General features: G+C 59.7%; 1 protein-coding gene across 1 annotated transcript; it reads left to right on the top strand.

The window, feature by feature from the left end:
* Nucleotides 1-517: 517 nt before the first annotated feature.
* Nucleotides 518-20,300, top strand: EHD1 (EH domain containing 1). Its single transcript, XM_026483304.4, has 5 exons — nucleotides 518-1,095; nucleotides 5,325-5,422; nucleotides 16,183-16,595; nucleotides 19,067-19,231; nucleotides 19,574-20,300. Exons 1-5 carry the CDS (start codon nucleotides 692-694, stop codon nucleotides 20,096-20,098), a joined length of 1,605 nt encoding a protein of 534 aa, XP_026339089.1. The 5' UTR covers nucleotides 518-691; the 3' UTR covers nucleotides 20,099-20,300.
* Nucleotides 20,301-20,545: the final 245 nt, after the last annotated feature.

Below are 20,545 nucleotides of genomic sequence, written 5' to 3'. Positions count from 1 at the left end.
GCGAGGAGGAGGCAAGAAAGGGCAGCTCAGACGCGAGCCCCCCACCCCCCTCGGGGTCCGCCGATACTTCCGGGGATTCCGAGCCAGCGGGGGAGGGAGGACCGTTCGTGGGGGAACTGCGGGTGGGGCGCGCAGCCGGGGAGCTGGGTGTCTAACTGGGCGTCTCGCGGATGTCGGAACGCACGTAGGCTCCGGGACCTCTGCGTACCGGGCTCTCGCTTCCCGCCTTCCCAACCGCAGCGCTTGGCGCCAGCGACCCCAGCAAGGGAGGGGCGAAAACAGGTGCGGTTGCCACGGCACCCGGGCCAGGGGCGGGGAGCAGGGCGAGCGGCGCTCGCGATATTTGGAATCGGCCAATGGGAGGCGGGGGAGGGGAGGACGTGGCGCGGGGGTGGCGGGCGGAGCTCCTTCCTCCCCTGCCCTTTTCGCCGCGGCCGGGCGCGGCGGCGGCGGCGGCGCGCGCGCCCGAACGCGCGGCCCGGTCCTATAAAGGCCGCACGGCGAGGCGCGCGCTCCACTCCGCAGAGGGCGCTCTGCGGGTCGTGCCGTGCGCCTGCGCAGTGCGGGCCGCTCCCCGCCCCCTGCCCCGCCGCCCCTCCGCCGGCCGGCCGGGCCCCGCCTCGGCTCCGCGCCCTCGCCCCGCTCTCAGCCGTCGCTCTGCCCCGCAGCAGCCAGTCCCGTCCCCGGCAGCATGTTCAGCTGGGTCAGCAAAGATGCCCGCCGCAAGAAGGAGCCGGAGCTCTTCCAGACGGTGGCCGAGGGGCTGCGGCAGCTGTACGCGCAGAAGCTGCTGCCCCTGGAGGAGCACTACCGCTTCCACGAGTTCCACTCGCCCGCGCTGGAGGACGCTGACTTCGACAACAAGCCCATGGTGCTCCTCGTGGGCCAGTACAGCACGGGCAAGACCACCTTCATCCGGCACCTGATCGAGCAGGACTTCCCGGGAATGCGCATCGGGCCCGAGCCCACCACCGACTCTTTCATCGCCGTCATGCACGGCCCTACTGAGGGCGTGGTGCCGGGCAACGCGCTCGTCGTCGACCCGCGGCGCCCCTTCCGCAAGCTGAACGCCTTCGGCAACGCCTTCCTCAACAGGTACCCGCCCCTTGCCCGGGGGAGGCGGGGGCAGAGGAGGACCCCCGGGGCCGCACTCGGGTCTGGACCCTACTGCGGCCGCGGCCCGCCCCCACCTCCTTTTCCTTGTCCTTTGTCTTCGAGGCCCCAGCGAGCCCCTCGGCGACCGCTCCCTGGGACAAGGGCCCCTGCCGCTTCGCACCAAAAACCCACCCGGGGGTCTGGGGATGGGTATCGCTGCCCCCTCCCCCGCTTGTCACCCCCAGAATTTTCCAGATTATCAGTTTAACTCCCAAACCTTCCCGCGGATCCCAGCCCCACTTCCCTCAGAACCGGGGTCAGCGTTGGGAAGGTGAGAGATTGCTGTCCCCACCTCCTCCCAGTGTAGTCCCAGACTGGATGCACCGAATTCATTCAAACCAACCCTTTCCCCCTCCTTCCTTCAAGTGGCTGCTAAGTGTCATGGAAAAATATGTGAAACTTTTAGTCATTCCCTTTGCTGCTGTTCTGTGCTGTGCTTCCCCTGGGACCGCTGGTTTTGTGTGGGAGGGACAAAGAGGATCTGCTGTGGCCTGCTGAGTTTGAGGGTAGCCCACGAGGTAGCAGACAGATGGAGTGTGAACACTTCTCCTCGGGGGTCAGCTCGAAAGGGTCTGTGCTCCTTTAGGGGTTTCAGGAAGCAGCCTCAGTCTGTAGCACTTGGGAGCCCTGGAATGAGATCTGGGCCCTGACTCCCTCACTAGGAAGTTCCTTAACCTGCTTGGGCCTCAGTTTCCCCCATTAGATGGATGAAATCTGCCTCTTCGTGATCCGGGTCATCCTGCGAGAGTCTAACCCTCATGATGCTGGGAATGAAACACATGGGTCTTCTCCCTACGGAGTCCAACAGCCAGGTTCACTCTTCTCTAAAGGAGCTCGAAGGCTCTCGTCAGTGGTTCTAAAATCCCTGTCCCCACCCCTACCCCCAGGGACATACCAAAGGACTTCGCAGATCTGACTTTCCTGCCAACCCCCATTCAAGCAGTGACTCCACATGCCTTTCAAAGTCTGTGTCAGGGGAAGAGCCTAGGAAAGAATCCTTGACTCTTGCCTTCCAGGTCTCCGCCCTGTATGGTCACATTCCTTTCCAGACACTGTCCAGCCACACGGGGTGAACCAGCTTGCTCCGATCCAGGCCAGTGGCCAGCCTACCTCTTCTGTGCACAGAGCTGACTTTTAACAGAGAAGGCAGGCAGACTTCTGTTGTTTTTTTGCCCCTTTGGGGCATTTAAGCCCAGCCTCCTCTTTTATGATTGATGGCATTTGTGTGTCATGGCTGGAGCTGAGTAAAACCCTTAGTGTGAGAGGCATGGCCCTCTTAGCCTTGAGCCCTCCTCCAGAGAATACCTGTGTCTCAGAATTACTGTGCCCGAAGACGGGCGATTGGCCCAGCCTGTTAGCTGGTGGGCGCCATAGGACCTTGTGCACAGTTTGGCTGCCGTGCTGGGAATGCCGAGCGTTATTAGGTCTTGACTTTCGCACAGAACTTTGGGAAGCTAGTAGGAGGGGTAGGTACACCTCTGTCCTTGGGTCTTTGCTTCTGATTGTGAGAGCAGACTGTTTTTAAAAGGAGAAACGTGGTACATGACCTGTTTCTGACTTTGGAGACCTAAAGTTTCAGAGTCGGAAGCAATCGCAGACATCATCTAGGCAACCCCGATCTCAGTGGTTCAGGAAGCCCCAGCTCGGAAGGCTCTGCTGATTTGCCAAGCTCAACCTTAATGCAGCGCCCTGACTGGCCTTTACGCATCCGGTTACCACCTACTGCTGCTTCTGCCCAGGGAAAAAAGCACAGGTCAGGGATGCTGGGTCCGAGAGAGACACTCCGATGATGTTGGTGCCACAGGATTCAAGAACCACACTTCTGTTTCCTTTTTTTTTTTTTTTTTAAAGTAGGCTCCACACCCAGCATGGGACTTGAACCCATGACCCTGAGATCAAGAGTCGCATTCTCTACTGACTGAGCCAGCCAGACGCCCCTGATTTTCCTCTTGCCACTTCATCTCCAGAGGGTGCTCGATCACTAACAGCCCTGCCATAAGGGGCCTTATCAGCCGAGGGTCAGAGGGTCAGTGATTTGCACTGGAGCAGGGGCCCCAAGCTGTGTCAGCCTGTGGAGTACACGGAGTGCCGGCCGTCTAGCCAGGGCATACAAAGGGGGCTCTTCTCTGGCTGACACAGCCTCTATTGGCAGCTTAAAGAGACCCATTGAGACATGAACTTGACTTTCTGCCCTTTTTACCCAAAGTGGCTGCTTTAAGGCTAAAATCCAATGGAGCAGACCAAGGCAGGCTGCAGTTAGGATGTCCTAAGAGCATCCTGTGAAAACTGACTGTGTGGCTGGCACCAGCCACTTGAGGGGCGAGATGCAGACGGTGCGTCCTTGGTGGTGAGAAATGAAACGGGCTGCGTCTGTACTGCTTGCTCCTTTGTTTCCCACCAAGCTCACCGGGCTCTGCGGGGCATCTCATTTCTGGGCCTTACTGATGTTAGCTTGCTCACAGGTCTCCTTTACAAGGCGGTTCTATGTATTGTTACTTCCCAGAGCCTGTTCTAGTTCAGGTTCTTTTATTTTTATTTTTTTTTTAAGATTTTATTTATTTATTTGTCAGAGAGAGCACAAGCAGGTGTAGCAGCGGGCAGAGCAGGCAGAGGGACAAGCAGGCTCCCTGCTGGGCAAGGAGCCCGATGCGGGACTCGATCCCAGGACCCTGAGCCGAAGGCAGACGCTTAACCAAGTGAGCCACCCAGGCGTCCCTACTTCAGGTTCTTTTAATTTGGTCTGCTCTCCGTGACCCTTCCCTAGCAGGAGCCCCAAGTCCAGCGCGCCGGTAACCGGGGCGTGCGTGCTCTGCTGCTGGCAGCGGTGAGGACCGGGTCCAAGGTCTGCGGGTCAGCTGGTTTTGCTCCAGTGTGCTTGCAGGCAACACCCCTCACCCTGGCCAGCTGCCCCTGGCCTGGCCACTGGTCACTTGGGGGGGGTAGGGCCAAAAGGAGAACCTTATCAGCTCAGATTCCTCCCCACAGTTGGAAAGGCAGCTTTAAGCCTGCATCCTACAGACAAAGGGTCAGTATTTTCTTTGCGCACAATGTCTTTTTCAGAGAAGTTTTTAAAGGAGCCTTTTCTGTGTCCATTAAAGAATCTCTGCTATCAGTTGGGACAGCCCCTTGCTGTTCTGGGCTGTTCTAAGCTCAGTGGGAACTCAGGCACACACGGCTAAGTCCTCGCTCAGGAGTTGCCAGCCTGTCCCTGGCTTCATTCGTTCCTCCTTGGCCTGCTCCGGCTTTCCGAGAATGGTGTCTGTACTCCCAGCCCTGCCAACCAGCCCATGTGTCCCCCAGCTTTAACTGGCCCCCCTGCCATCCCTTCATCCAAGCAGCTGGCTGGAAGGGGTGGGCTGGTCCCAGCAGCAGTAGGAAAGCCTCTCCCCACCTTCGGTGTGTGGAAATTTAGCCAAGTCCTAGTAGCACCTTTCTCTTTCCCTTCTGGAGTTTGAATGGTGACCTCGGCTGGTGCAGTTTTCACTAACACATCAGCAACTTGAAAGTTGAACTCTTGAACTCCGGGGGGAAAGCTAATGTTAGGGAAATGCTGATGCAGGCCGGTTTGGGCCGCTGGTTAGATTCCCAGTGAAGACAATACGAAGTTCAGGGGCGCCTGGGTGGCTCAGTCAGTTAAGCAGCTGCCTTCGGCTCAGGTCATGATCCCAGGGTCTGGGGTCAGGCCCTGCATGGGGCTCCCTCTCCCTCTGCTCCTCTGCCCTGCTCATGCTCTCTCTCTCAAATAAATAAAATTTAAAAAAGACTACATTAAAAAGGGGGGGGCACCTGAGTGGCTCAGTCGGTTGAGTGTCTACCTTCAGCTCAGGTCATGATCCCAGGGTCCTGGGATCGAGCCCCGCATCAGGCTCCTTGCTCAGCGAGGGAGCCTGCTTCTCCTTCTCCCTCTGCCCCTGCTCGTGTGTGCTCTCTCGCGCGCTCTCTCTCTCTCTCTCTCAAATAAATAAAACCTTTAAAAAAAGAAAATAAAAAAGACAACACGGAGTTCAGTGGCCACCTCTGGAAATGCTAGAAAACCTCCTTTAAATTCCTTGCTTCGGGAAAGGAAGGCAGAGGTGGAGAGGAGGGTGTTCGAAAGCCCCCCCCCCCCGCTTCTAGAGCAAGGAGAGCTGAGTCTTGACGTCTCCCTCCCGGCTCTTGCTCCCGTGCAGGTTCATGTGCGCCCAGCTGCCCAACCCGGTCCTGGACAGCATAAGCATCATCGACACCCCCGGGATCCTGTCTGGAGAGAAACAGCGCATCAGCAGAGGTAAACAGGCTCTGACACAGCCCAGGGCGCCTTCCATCTGCGGTCTGTGACGCGGACCAGATGCTGCCCCCGAGGTCCCTCCCAGCCCAAGTGAGAACCCGTTTTACATCGCCCCGTGTCCGCCCAGCGCGCAGAGCCCCGAGCGGGCAGGAGTTCCTCTCTTCCTTGGCTCCCTTTGCTGAGGTTACTAAACGCTGTCCGGGAGAGAGCACGGCCTATTTCGCATGGCTCTCGTGGTTTCCAGCCCCCGGGGCACGCTGGGAAAGAGGGCAGGCTGGCGAGATGGCACCTTGGGCTGTGAGGTCACGGGAAGTCACTCCGTGTCTGGGCTCCGGGTCCCTCAGCCAGCACTGCTGTTCTGAACGGGCCCTGGCTGCCCTGGGGCTTCCTCACCTTAGTTGGTGTGTGAAAGCCTTGCTTCCCAAGGCCATCTAAATTCCTGGCAGGCCCAGCGGGTCTGCCGAACAAGCCGGCGGGAAGGGGAAGCTGCAGGAATTTGTTAAAGGTTTAGGGGCTCGTGGACATCCGCAGCCTCCCCGGGGGCAGGGGCTGTGCACGGTGGAAAGTTTTTGTGCCGAGTGTTGGTGCACTAGGCCCCCCGGTTGTGTCACCTCCTGTCTCGACTTCGCCAAGCTTTCCTGAAGGTCTGGTTCAGGATGAGCCAGAACTGGGTTATATTTCTGCTGCCGGCCCTTTTTGTGGAGGGGCGGGAGCCCTGGGGCCTGAATGCTTCCTGGCAGGCCGGGAATGGAGCCTGCAGCTGCAAATGTGAAAATGAAAGGAGATCACACGGGGGTTGAGGAGATCTGTGTGTCATTCACTTGACGATCTTTCCCTTGCCCCTTTCCCTCTGGGCTGCCCAGCATTGGCGACCTTTGCATTTGAAGCCAACAGCCTGGTATAGGGGGGATGTTTGTCTGCTGTGGCTCCGAGGGGGGCCCTGTTCTTAGTGCTGAGAACCTTGGTTCTTTTTTCTTCCAGGCTGTAGCCCCCCCCCCCCCACCAATAAGGGCTTTCATCAGAACATCTGAAACTGCTCTCTGTCTGGTTTAAGCTCTTAGGTTCTGCACCCCAGTGATAAAGGCACTCCTAGGAGCTCAAGGGAGCAGCTTTGGGACCCCTTCTAAAAAGACTAGGGCTAGGGGCTCCTGGCTGGCTCAGTCTGAGGGGTGTGTGACTCTTGATCTCAGGGTTGTGAGTTCGAGTCCTATGTTGAGTGTAGAGATTACTTAAATAAATAAACCTTAAGAGTAAGGGGCGCCTGGGTGGCTCAGTTGGTTGAACGTCTGTCTTTGGCTCAGGTCATGATCCCGGAGCCCTGGGATCAAGTCCCGTGTTAGGCTCCCTGCTCAGCGGGAGCCTGCTTCACCCTCGGCCCCCCACCCCTGCTCTTTCTCTCTCGCTCACTCAAATAAATAAATAAAATCTTTTAAAAAAAAAAAAAAGCTTTTAAAAATAAAAAAGCGAGGTTGTTTTTCCTTTCTTACTGCTCTTGTTGTTCCACGCTGGTTTTAAGAAAATGCCTGGTAAGCATTAAAGAGAGAGACCCGCAAGGGGGGATTTATTCTTCGTTCGCTTCCAGGCAGGGCTTCGTTATCCTAGAGGGACTTTCTTTGAGGCTCTGTAGTGTTATCTTCGTAATGATCTGGAAGAGTAGGCGGAGGGGCTGCTTCTGACTGGGGCCATGGGATAGAGAACGAAGCCACCTCTGGGGTGCGCGCAGGCTCCCAGCCCAGGGGTCAGTTGACGTGGGCACGTCTTCGGATAGGGACAGTAGCTCACCAAAAGAAGATTGTCTTCTCAGCAGGCTGTGCTCACTGTGGCCTTCGGAGCTGGGAGTTAAGGCATTTGAGGGAAAGGGCGTAGGGTTCTTGTAACCCCCGCACATCGTCTTGTGAAAGGGAACCCAGAACCACTGTTTCCAGCAGTGCTGTGGAGCTCCTGCGGGGACGTGCATCTCTGACAATCAGCCTGGGTCCGGAGAGCCCAGCGGGGCGGATGGGCTGGGAGTTTAGGGCTTGCTGCTTTGGGCACCCTGGCCCTGGGTGCTGGGATGTTCCCCCCGCTTCCTTTCCTGGTTGGTGAAAAGGTGGACAGCTATGTCCAGACCTGCTCTCTGGGACGGGCCCCACCGCGGTGCCTCCCTGGGCTGTCCAGGCCGTGGATCGGCAGACATGGTGCGCTTTGACTGGGAGGCAGGGACGCGGCGCAGCGAGGCAGTCCCAGCCCTCAAGTTGTCTGTGCAGGCGACATAATCGGAGGAGGAGGAGGCCAGCAAGAGATGCCGGGGCTCACCCCTGCTTGCCTGTGCCCCCCTCCAGGTGTGAGACGTGGCCCCTCTCTGTCCTGGGGCAGCCGCACGAGGCCTCCCACACCCCATCATGGGCAGGAAGGAGGAGTGGGGCTTAAAGATAAGTGCATTGCTACGATTGGGGGAGGGCTGCCTTCTGTGAAATAGTGAGATTGAACCGATTTTACTAGACGGTTTCTTTCCCTCCAGAACCTTAGGTCTTGGTTTCAAGTATCTCATGACAAGTGACCAAGTTGGGATTTGCTCTGCAGTATGTGGTGTCGGTGTTTTGTCAGCCGGAGAGAGACCATGGCACAGTCCCTCTCCGCTGTGCAGGCTGTGGCACCACCTCCGGGGAGGTGGCCGCTAGCAGGACAGGGAAGGCCGCTAGCATGACCTCTGCTCGGAGGCCCCGCCCACCAGTCATCACAAAAGTCTGGTGTTGCCCTGTCCAGCAGAGGAAGTCAGAGGAGGGCAGTGCGTTCCAGGCTGCCCAGCCAGCTCGCCTGTCTGCTCCCTTTGCTGACAGCATGGAAAGCAGGTGTTTCCCTCTCAGCAAGATAGGGCCAACAGAAAGCATGGGTCCTGGGCAAGCAGCATGCGCCTGTGGTCTGCCGATCTCGTTCGCTGGAAACAGAAGGCTCTTCTGGAGGTTTCGTGTGCGTGAGAGTTGTTAAATACACTTACGTCCAGTTCCCACCCTATCTGCTGGGCCCCTCCTGGCTTCTTCCCCTTTTCCCCGTGGTCCCTAATGTGTGGAGGAAATACTGTCTGGAAAGATAACGTAGGGGCTGTGCAGGCCCAGGGCAGTCAGGATATATAGGCCAGGCTCTGCAAGAGACCCGTGGGAATTACTCCGGCAAAGAGAAGGGGGCTCCATGGGGGTCTCAGGCTGCACTTCCCCATTGTGCTAATCTGAGTGACTTTAAAGATAAGCGTTCTCCTGTATCAGCAGAGAAAGGTGATCTGTGGGGACAACATTCATTCTTGAGTGCTGTGTGACTGATAAAGGGCATTCCAAAGGGCATCCGGGGCCCGGTGGGGCGGGCACCCTTGGCTCCCAGGTTGCCACCCGTGCCTGCGCAGTCACGAGCTGGAGCAGGGATTTCCCACAGCTGGTTCCGGGGGGCAGGGACACTCAGGTGGAGGCCCCAGCGTGGGGGTCAGCATGGCCCCAGATACTCCCTGACATTGTCACCACGTGGCTGTGAGCTGGCCATAACTTTTGTGCCTTGGTTTCCCCCGTGCGAGTTGCGTCAGCGGGGAAGTGTTCTTACACTTGGGTCTGGCCTTTCTGCCCGCCTTTCTGCAGACCAGTTTCGCCATTGCCTCCGGAACCCACGACCCTTAGCTGTCAGACAGCTGCACGTGTGAGGACACTGCTGCTTCCCAGATGAGGAGGCCGAGGCTCGGGCAGGTTAAGTCGTTTGCGCAAGGCCGTACAGGCTAGTGTGTGTCTGCGGGCCCAGCAGGAGCTGTGCCTGCGCCAGCCCGTGGCTGAGAGGGAATGCTCCGGCCCGACTCAAAGGAGCGTTGAGAGCACAGATCGGGCACGTCTTTGACCCTGTTGGGTGGTGACCACGCGGGGCTTCCGGGCTCTCCTGACAGAGGCAGCAGCCACCTTCGCCTTCTCCTCCGGCCTGAAATCAGACTCTGAGTTCAGAAATGGACCCGAGGTCCAGGGCTTGGAACAACCATGCTGCTGTCTTCTTCCTTTTCCCTGTTCTCTGCTTCTAGCCAGAAATCGCTCCCTCCGCCCCAGACCCTTTGTGGATGGGTGTAGGACCTCTGGCCGAGGCTGGCTGGTCCCCTAGCTTCTCACCTGCCCTCCTGCTGACTGTCCCTGGTTCCCAGGCCCCCTCCAAGCCTGGAAGCCATCACAGGAGGCAGGTAGGGCCTTCCAGGCTGAGACCCAGGGTCCTCTGACTCCCAGGTGGGGCCGTGCTGTGGGCAGCCCTCCCTTCTGCTGACCCTTATACTGGCCACCTCCAGAGCTGCCCTACCCCTAAAAGCCCTCCATCCAGGTCAGGGTTTCCTGCAGCCCATAGAATGCTCCATGAGGTTGCGTGCAAGCCTTGGGCTGGGCCACGTGCTGCATCCGTCTTGGATTCGCAGCGCCCACAGTACAGATGATGACAGAAGGTTCAGGCCTCTGCGCAGTACTCAAGAGCCCGGGACCCTGGGGAGTTACTGCGGCCACCTGCTAACCCCTTGCCCTAGTGCCTAGTGCTCAGTGACATGTTCAGCCAGCGTCTGCTAATTCCAAGTGGACACCCCAAACTCCAGGGATTCCCAGACTTTCATTAGAAAGACCTTTTGCTGACTAACGTCCCGAGGAGGCCAGAGGCTAGGGAAGCACTGACTCAGCCGGAGTTTTCCTTCCCAGGACCTCCCCCCCCACCTCCTCCAAGCCTCCCTCTCGCCCCTGCCCCCGCTATGATCCCCCCACTCCAGTCCCCTGGACAGCTTTTGGCCCGAGCCTTGGCTGGGAGTGCGGCCGCGCTGCTGAGGGGCGTGGGCCACCGCGGAGGAGTGGTACCAGCCGGCGCTCGGCACCTGTCCGTCCCGACGCTGCGAGCCGACAGCCGGCCGTGGAGCAGCTGGTGCAGGCGCCTGCGAATGTTCCATTTAGACTTGACGGTACGAGGCATTCTCCGAGCGGGAGACGCACTCGTCGCCTACACACCCCTCAGAATCTGCACTCCTTGAGCCCGAAATACAATTCCTGTGTGTAAATAAGAGCAAACATTTACCAAGTGCTTCCAGCGTGCCAGGCACTGCCTCGCTGCCCACAGCAGCCCGGCGTGCTGGAGACCCGACGTCCTCCCGTGACAGACGGAGAAGACAGGCCTGCTGGGGTCACGCAGCTCGCTGCCGACCAGAGGGCTCTGGATGCAAGGGCTGGCCTGATGCCAGAGTCCATCCATCCTTCCCCTCCCTTTGCCCATTTCCCGGTCACGTCTACAGAGCTCTTTACCCTTGTTAGGCGCACAGCTCGAGGAAGCAGTTGCGTAACCACCACCACCATGATCAACATCTCGTCTTTGCATCAGCCCGGAAGGTTCCCTGCTCCCCTTTGCACACCTCCGGTCCCCAGCAACCCACTGACCTGACACTTATCCCTGAAGTTTTGCCTTCTCCAGAATGTTCTATACAAGTCTTCCGTGCCTGTCCTCCACTTAGCATGTGCTTGGGGCGTTCATCGTGTATCTGAGAGTGTCGACCCGTCATTCCTCCCGTCACGTGCATGTACCCTCCGTTCTTAGCCGTTCGCTGCTGAAGAGCCTTTGGGTTTCCAGTTTGGGGCAATTTTGAATAAAGCTCCTATGAACATTTACATACAGTGTGGATTTCAGTTTCTTAATTTCTCTTGGGTAAATACCTAGGAGTGGGGTTTTCTCCTCGCTGTTAAGTGACCCCAGGAAAATCCTTCCCTGAAGAGTGTCCCTGTTGGAGGAAGCTCGGGAACCATGTCGCTCCTCTCAGCTCAGTCTTCGTCTTGCTGTCCTGCGCCCCCTCTCCCGGGCCCAGCACCAGTTGGAAACGTGTGTGGTGGGAGCCACGGCAAGAAATACCGAGGCCCACGCAGCTTGAATGGCAGGAAACAAAAGTTGATTGCAGACAAGCCCTCTATTGTTGATGTTCTAGAAACTTGGAATGTGTGAAGCAGCTTTTCCCCCAGCTGCTGGGATACCTGTGTTTGGAGGGTGCCAGGAGAGGGCGAGGACCTGTCACAACTTCCTCTCTTCCGCCTCTTTGCCCGTTGTGGGGAGTGGGACTCTTGTCAGGACGGCAGACCTGGTGAGGAGCCCGAGGGGCCCAGACGAGGCTTAGTGGGAACAGCGGAGCCGGGCGGCGCATTTGGCCCTCCTGTCCACGTGGCCCTGTGTGCTTCCTTCCCGAGGCCGAGCCCAGCCCTCAGCCTGGTCGCCCTGAGCGCGCAGACGACTCTGTCCCCTCTTCCCCTGTCCTCACGACTGTGCACGCGCTGAGATTTACCACGTCAGCCATGCTCGGTGCGCGGCCCGATGGCACCAAGTACACTCGTGTTGTTGTGTGACCATCCCCACCATCCATCCACCTTTCAGACTTTTCCGTCTTCCAAACGGAAGCTGTATCCCCATTAACCACTCGTTTGCCCGTTTCCCTCTCCCCCCAGCCCCTGGCCCCCACCGCTCGCCTTTCTGTCTCTGTGGACAGGACTGCAGGGACTTGGGATGCGTGGAATCGTGCGGCGTTGGGCCTTTTGTGCCTGGCTTATTTTATCATGTCCCCGAAGTCCCAGAACTTTCTGTGTGAGAGCTTGTCCCTTATGAGAGACGGCACTGAGGCTGACCTCTAGTGTGTCCCGAAGCCTGGAGGCTCACTGAGCAGTGCCGAGGGTGGGGGCGCTGGCACGCTTGTCCCTGTGCTTGTCCCCTGCCGCCCGCTCCAGGCTGCATGGTGGCCGTGGCCGCCCTGCCAGGTGCAGACTCAGTCGAGGCTTCAGTGCTGCTGCTGCTGTGGGGCCAGCCCTCGGTGTCTTTGGAGACACCGTGTCTCAGGCCAGGTGAGGGTTTGGTGGACAGGTGGGTGCCGGATGGGCCTGGCGGTGACTGCAGCCACGTGGTTGTGCGCGCTTATGCACCTGTGATGACGTCAGCTGCACCCGAGTGTCGTGACCCTTTTCGTGACCTGCGGACGTACTTGGCCAGCCACCGTGTCTCCCTCCCCAAAAGTGAGAGCATTTTTCCTAATAAACAGGAAATTTCATTCACCTGCAAAAAAAAAAGAAATGGGCTTAGCTCCGTTGGCTGCAACTTGAGGTGTTGGTGGATAACTGCGGGCAGGGCAGGAGGGGACACTTGGGGGTCTCCGCCCGCCCTGCCTGCAGTGACTCGGGCGCCATGACTCAGAGGTGACTCCTTCCCCCTTCTCTTTCGCGGAGTCCTCCTGGGCCCCCACCAGCGCGGGGGGGGCCGTGAGGCCACATTGAGTGGGGGCTGGGGGGTGAGCTCAGCTCCCTGTGCGCGGTCCTGACTCCCGGGCCAAAGCGAACTTGGGCTGGAGCCCGGCCCATCGGGGCGCCCCCGTTCCCAGCACCTCGCATCTGGCATCGCTGCCTTCCCAGCTGCGTGAATCTGGTCCGAGGATAAGCAGTGTGACCAGGGGAGGAGCTGGGCCTCGTTTTTTGCTGAGAGGGAGCTGTCATTCAGTCCTGAGTCATTGCTTTTCCAGCACTGACCTGCCGCTCCCAGAGGCGGCCATAAAAGGCGGTGGCCGGGCAGCCCGGGAGGGTGCCTCGGGCTCCCTGCCCGCATCCCTCGCCTGCTCGTCGGCCCTCCCGTGCTCGGTTTCTGCAGGGGCTTCGCCCCGGGCACACCGTCCCCTGGCTCTTGGAGCCAGCGCGTGCCGTCCGGGGGCTGGGGGGGCTGTGGCCTCTGGCCCCGGAGGCCTGTGGTGCTGGCTCTAGGCCTTCTCACCCCCTCTGAGCACGGACAGTGGGCGGTCCGGCTGTTTCCGACCCTCTGCACGGGCCTCGGGAAGGCCGATGGCTGCCCTGCCTAGGCTCAGGTTCAGATTCGGGGGGGCTTTAGTGCCTACCCCCCCCCCCCCCCCGTTAGGAGCACCAGCCGTTCGAGGGGCTGCTTCTGATCAGAGCCCTGTTCCCTGGCTGTGCTGTTGGGGGGACAGGCTGCATGTTGCTGCCGTCGCGAGGCTGCCGTGCTGAGTCATCAGAAACAGTGAATTTGGGGTTTTCCTGGAGGTTTCCAGTGTCTCACCCCAAGGACGAAAGCAGGCCCCTGGCCTCAGAACCAGGCTGAACTTTGGCTGCTCTCAGTTCCTGACCAGGAATGCTGTCCCAGGCCCCTCAGCCCCTCCTGCCTGTGGGGCCTGTGCTCGGAGCCCCGTGCGTTACCTGATCTAATCCCCCCTATGGTCAGAGGAGGACGAGTTAGTTGTTTTTGGAATTTTACAGATGAAGACATTGTAACTCGGGAGTTAAGAACTTCAGGTCGCAGTGAGCGGCCGGCGCCGGGCGTCGAATCCAGGCCCATCTTATTTAAGAGCCCGTGTTCTTTCTGAGTGCTTAAGTGTGGGGAGAGGCTTGGAACGCTGTGGCTCCAGGCACACAGACAGCCCCGAAGCGCACTTGAACCTGGGGGGCCTGGCGGCCAGACTGTTTATCCAGCCAAGCCGACCTTCACCCTTTGGCATGCCCACAGTGCTAACTGTGTATCTTAAAGCCCTGTGATGGGGGCCTGGTTCTGGCCTGAGTGGAGGTAGCCTCTTGGGGAGCCTGGCTGCGGACCTGCATTCGGTCCAGGAGGCTTGGCAGGACCGGGAACAGCCGAGTTCTTCTCTGATGACCTACTCAGCGGGCTTCTTACCCGGGGGCTGGGGAGGGCTGCCGTCCCTCCTTGTGGCACATCGGTCACTCTGTCCTTTTCTTTGTTCTCTCCCTGTCCCTGCTACTTCTCTGTAACCTGCAGTCTAGACAGCACATGGCTAAATCCCAGCTTGGTTGGAGGGTTGCGAGCGTGTTTTTGCAAGGGAAGCTAGCCAGGAGCAGGCTGTCAGGACGGGAGCTTGGTGGGCCCTTCTCTAGAGGAGTGTCTCTGGGTTACTTTCCGGGGCTTGACTGCACTCTGGGCTTGACTGCACTCTGGGCTGTATTTGAGGTGGCCTGTGGGTAGTGGGTGAAGAACGAGAAGGAGCCCAGGGACAAGGAGGCTTGCCCAGAATCACCCGGAGAGGAAATGGTAGCTCAGGGGCTTCGACCCAAGCTTCCCAGGCTCGTAGGCCATTGTTGTCACATGGTCTTCCTACATCTCCTCATCTTTATTCCTAAAAGATGAGAAATAGGGGCGCCTGGGTGGCTCAGTCAGTTGAGTGTCTGCCTTCAGCTCAGGTCATGCCCAGGGTCCTGGGATCGAGCCTGGCATCAGGCTCCCTGTTCAGCAGGGAGTCTGCCTCTCCCCCTGGCTTGTGCTCTCTCTCTTGCTCACTCTCTCAAATAAATAATATCTTAAAAGTAAATAAAAGATGAGAAATAGAACCTTCATTTCTTCTGGGGGCAGCGGAAGAAGTGGAAAAAGCGTTTTGAAGAGGCATGACTGTGAAATAGGGTACAGGTTAAACTGCTGTTGGAGAGACCCAACAATCCGTTGGCTTAACTCAGATATCAGCTAGTTTATGTAGGAAGTACAGTCCAAGGCCATCCTGAACGTTCGGCTTTCATCTCTGAACTCAAGGTGGTTGCTCCAGCTCCTGCTATCACATCTACATTCCATTCCTCAGGAAGGGGGAAAAGGACAAAGGTTTCATAGACCCTGTACATTTCTGCCTCAGGCGGGGCTGGAAAATGGGATCTTAAACTGGGGGGCCCTGAATTCAGCTAGAACTAGACCATTCTGTTACTAAAGGAAGAGCTCCGGTGAGCAGTGTCTGCTACACGTGGCCGCGTCCACCAAGGGGCATCCACTGGGCGGTGGGAGACAACATAGCATGCGGTGGAGAGCTAGGCTCGATCTAGTCCAGCGACGTCATTTCGGAGAAGCATTTAAGACCTACAGGGCGGACGTGGTGTGTAGCATTCCGTAGGCTGGTGGTGGAGCAGCAGCCAGCAGAGTTTCCTGAAGTGTCACGGTTAATGTTTTTGGCCTGTGGGCCTGTGGTCTCTGTCGTAACAGCTGAACTCTGTGGCTGTAGGCAAGAGAGGCCCAGAAGGTACGGAGGAGTGTGGCCGTATCCCAGGAAAACTCTTGTTTACGGAACAGGTGATGGGCCAGCTGCAGCGTGCCAGCCCCTGTTGTGGAGAGTAAATGAGGTTCCTGGAGAAGGGGGGCCCAGCACGAGCACCCCGTGAGCAGCAGCTGCAGGTGTCATGGCTGTTCCTAGCTGTCCTTGTTGCGGAAGGGCATCTAGCCGGCAGGCGGCAGCCCCCGAGTCTCTGTTCTTCTCGCCACGCTGCCGGGCTCCCCTCCTCTCTCTTGCCCCGATCTGAGCCACTTTAGAGCTCAGACTTCGTGACTTCTTTTTTTTTTCTTCTTTTTTTTTAAGATTTTATTTATTTATTTGACGAGGGAGAGTACGAGAGCATGAGCAGGGCGGGAGAGGGAGAGGGAGAAGCAGGCTCCGCACAGAGCAGGGTGCCGGACGTGGGGCTCGATCCCAGGACCCTGGGATCATAACTTGAGCCGCAGGCAGACGCTTCATGGACTGAGCCACCCGGGCGCCCCTGGATTTCGTGACTTCTTTTGCTTTATTTATCTGTGGTGCACCTCTCTGTGCCAGGTGTTACGTGGGCGAGCGTATTGGATGGGTACAGAAATGGGGGGGACCTGACGCCCCTACCCTCGGGTTGCTGTGCTGACGCCCTGAGGACATGCTGGGAATTTAAATGACCCCAGGCTGAGAAGTCCCAGGTCGAGTCGGGGAGCCTGCCCCCCGACCCCGTGATCCCGAGCTCACCCCGCTCTTCCTGCAGGTTACGACTTCGCCGCCGTCCTGGAGTGGTTCGCAGAGCGGGTCGACCGCATCATCCTGCTATTCGACGCCCACAAGCTGGACATCTCTGACGAGTTCTCGGAGGTCATCAAGGCCCTCAAGAACCACGAGGACAAGATCCGCGTGGTGCTGAACAAAGCCGACCAGATCGAGACCCAGCAGCTAATGCGGGTCTACGGGGCTCTCATGTGGTCCCTGGGCAAGATCATCAATACCCCCGAGGTGGTCAGGGTGTACATCGGCTCCTTCTGGTCCCACCCGCTCCTCATCCCTGACAACCGCAAGCTGTTTGAGGCGGAGGAGCAGGACCTCTTCAAAGACATCCAGTCTCTGCCCCGAAACGCCGCCCTCAGGAAGCTCAATGACCTGATCAAGCGGGCACGGCTGGCCAAGGTAGACGGGGGCGGGGCGGGGCAGGGCCCGCTGCTGGGGGGGGGCCCCAGGATTGATCTGCCATGGCTTTTGGGGTGCCTGAGACCCATCCCCGCAGACCCACAGCCACACCTGTGTTGCCCTGTGTTGAACGGGTCCTCTCTGCACCCATGGGTGCGGCCCTTTCTCAACGGAGTCTTCTTGATGCACGCAGACGTCAAGCGGGAAGGGAGCACTGGGCCAAGGGGTGGCCTGGGAAGTGGGGAGCAGGAGGGGGTGCAGCTCCAGTCCTCATCGGCTTCCCCTCCCTGGCCTGCTGAGCACTCCACACGTGCGGGGTGCTGGGGACACAGTGGGGACTGACACGCACAGTCCCTGCCCTTCCAGCGCGCACCGGTCGTACCGGGAAAGCGGACCGTGTAAAGGAAAGTCAGGCACGGTTTATTTGTTGTGTCGTGGGACGCCGCAGAAGCAGGCGACTGGAGGCTGCGGGTGGGCGCTGCCGCGTAAGCCAGGACAGGAGGGAGCTAGTGGAGAGATGGGGCCCAGGCCTGTGGGCCGAGGGAGAACCCTGGGTGGCCTCAGCCCGCACAGGTCTCGTAAAGCACCCCGCCCCTCTGTGGAGGCACAGGGCCCGCTGGCACCTGGTGGCGGTGTCTGGATTGCCCGCGAGCTCTTGAGCTCTTGAGCTCGGAGTCTCAGCGCCTGGCCCTGTACTTCAGGGAGACCTGGCGTGGCTGGGCCGGGAGAGAAGGCTGATGCCGCCAGCGGGCCCCTCAGACACGGAGGGGCAGAACACGTGCCCTGACTTAGCGCGGCCGCACGTCGTGAGCCCGCCTGGAGAATTCCGCAGGCCGCCTCCGTGCGCACCTGCCGGTCACGGATCCGGGGGGCTCGGAGCTCGGCTTCCGCCCGAGCCCGTCGCCGATGCTGCCAGCGGGGACCCCATGCATCACCGCCTCTCTGACGAAGTGGCCGCGGACGGCAGGGGTGTTCACACCTGCCTCGGGGCTCTGGGGGTTAGGGCTGGGCGGAGGCAGTCCTGTGGCCCGCGAAACTCTCACCCCAGGCTCCCGCGTATAAAGGGCTGAGGAACGGCGCTTCCTGTCCGGGTGGCAGGCCCCCTCCGGGGAGAGCCAAGAGGAGCCCCGGCCCGTGCTCCTGCCTCCAGGGAACCAGGGGCCCTTGTGTAGCTCCGGCTTCTGAGAGGCCGCGGTGGGCCCCACACAGTGGCTCAGGCTACCCCGCGCCATCTCGAGGTCTGAAGTCAGGTAGCGTTTTGGTGCTCACTGTCTTGAGTAAAAAGAGCTGACCTTTCATCTTCTGCCACCAGTCTGCGGCTCCACGCTAGTTACCCAAAGTGCTCTTGGAGCATATTGGAGCGTGCTAGAAACGCAGGCTCTCAGGCCCCACCTCACACACCTGAACCGTCTGGAGATCTGCATGCACAGTGAAGTTTCAGACTCCTGCTCTGGGGGATACAGGGCCGCACGGTTTTCCACAGCTCTCACTTCTGGAACCTTCCCAATGAGGGGAGCTGGTTCTGCAGAGGGAACCTGTGAGAGAACCCGCATCACTGCCTCCTGGCCTCCAGGCTGCAGGGAAGGGCAGCGCTGCTCCCTCCTTGTCCAGCACCCTGCCCCCCGCCCCGGCAGGGCTGCCTGTGCCCTCGCACAGCCTCCTTCCAGGTCAGAACAGAGGGCGGGCTCTCCATTCATCTACAGAAATGGTGTGTAATCGCCTGGCCTATGGACACCCTGAGTCACCAGGCCTTGAAAACCCGGGGGCCTCCGATCTTGTCCCGCACCTGTGGATTCCAGACTGTTTCCTTTTCCTGGAGTGAGTGGCTCTCTGTGCCAACCTGCACGGGCCGTGCTGGGCAGAGCGGTGGCTCCCACGCTCTGTGACAGGCCTGCTTCCCTTGGGCGTTCTCAGCCGGGCTCCCAGCCTGGGGCAGGCAGGGTCAGGCCAGTGGGGGGGTTTGATGGGGTAGAGCTGGCCGTGGGGGAGGGGGAGGCTGGCCGGCTGCAGCCCTTCACGCCCGGTCCTTACTTGGCAAGGCAGAGGGATCCGAGGGCCCGTGGCCTTGGAGGGTGTCCAGCGTTACCAGCCCACTGTGGGGAAACAAGGGTGTGCCGCCCTTCGTTAGCAAACGTCGAAGTAAGGTACTGAGCTTAGATAAACTTCAAAACATCTGCGAGAAGCCTCATGTGGTTTTCCTAATCCTTCCTCATTCTGAGCCGTCCGGGTGATAAACTGAGCTGAGCTCCGGCCGTGCTGGAGTTGTGTGAGCTCGACCTCAGCGGCCACCGGTGCGCGCGTGCTGCAGGAGGGGAAGCTGGGGGTGCTCCTGGCGCCCCGGAGAAAACGAGCCCTGGGCTGCTTCGGGCAGCCCCCGGGGACGGTCCCAGCCTTCTGGGGCAGCCTGGCGCAGGCCCCCCCTGAGATGGGGCCCCGGAAGCACCTGACGGCCGCCCTTGCCTGTTCTCCAGGTCCACGCCTACATCATCAGCTCCCTCAAGAAGGAGATGCCCAACGTGTTCGGGAAAGAGAGCAAAAAGAAGGAGCTGGTGAACAACTTGGGCGAGATCTACCAGAAGATCGAGCGGGAGCATCAGATCTCCCCCGGGGACTTCCCGAGCCTCCGCAAGATGCAGGTATGGCTGTCCCGCTCGCCCTCCCTGGGCCGGGGCCTCCCCGCTGGGAGCCCCCGAGTTCAGCAGCCGCACCCCACCCCAGGCCGTGACACCGCAGAGGGGAATGTGGTGACTCACCTGAGCGCTCGGGGACGGGCGGGGCGCAGGCCCTCCGGCACCGTCCTGGCCCCTCCAGGGAGGGGAGCTCCGCTTCACAGACCCGGGGAGCCCAGGCTGAGGGCAAGCCAGGGTGGGGTCGTGACCTGGGGCCGGCTCTGTGGCGTGGGAGCCCCTGCTCCGGCCGCTCCGCCTGGGGTCCTAGCGGACCTGACCCGGCCCTTCCCCCCTCCCTGCCCACTGCAGGAGCTCCTGCAGACTCAGGACTTCAGCAAGTTCCAGGCCTTGAAGCCCAAGCTGCTGGACACCGTGGACGACATGCTGGCCAACGACATCGCCCGGCTCATGGTGATGGTGCGCCAGGAGGAGTCCCTGATGCCCTCCCAGGCTGTGAAGGGCGGCGCCTTCGACGGCACCATGAACGGGCCCTTTGGGCACGGCTACGGCGAGGGGGCCGGCGAGGGCATCGACGACGTGGAGTGGGTGGTGGGCAAGGACAAGCCCACCTACGATGAGATCTTCTACACGCTGTCGCCCGTCAACGGCAAGATCACGGGCGCCAACGCCAAGAAGGAGATGGTGAAGTCCAAGCTGCCCAACACGGTGCTGGGGAAGATCTGGAAGCTGGCCGATGTGGACAAGGACGGGCTGCTGGATGACGAGGAGTTCGCACTGGCCAATCACCTCATCAAGGTCAAGCTGGAGGGCCACGAGCTGCCCGCCGACCTGCCCCCACACCTGATCCCGCCCTCCAAGCGGAGGCACGAGTGACGGCCCTGACCGCCTGGCCCCGGGCCACTGGGGGGAGGGGAGGGGCCATAAAGATGGAGCAGTGTCTCCTCGGAAGGAAAATCACCATCTTTCTTTTAGGCTGTTCCCGGGCCCAGCAGGGAGGCGGGTGATACTTGTATGTGAATGATGGAATTTTGTGCACAAGAACTATGGATATTTTTAATATATAACGTTAGAGGCAGCGTTCTTTCTTGCCTCCTCCGTCTGACAGCCCCATACACACGAGCCCTGTCCTTCCCCGTCCTTGCCTCCGGCTCTGCCCACCGTGGCTCGCCGCCCCCTTCCCCGGCAGCTGTGGGGACCCCGGGGCCGTGTGTAGACAGGAACCTCAGGATTCCAGTTTGTTTCTAAGCTGACTGCTGCTTCACTGGGCCAGTGGCTCTGTCCCTGTCCGGCTCTGCCCCCTCCCATGCTCCTGGATTAAGC

The sequence above is a fragment of the Ursus arctos genome, unplaced genomic scaffold (assembly GCF_023065955.2).
Source record: "Ursus arctos isolate Adak ecotype North America unplaced genomic scaffold, UrsArc2.0 scaffold_23, whole genome shotgun sequence".
In the NCBI taxonomy this organism is placed as follows: domain Eukaryota; kingdom Metazoa; phylum Chordata; class Mammalia; order Carnivora; family Ursidae; genus Ursus; species Ursus arctos.
This window is presented reverse-complemented; position numbering and strand designations above follow the sequence as displayed.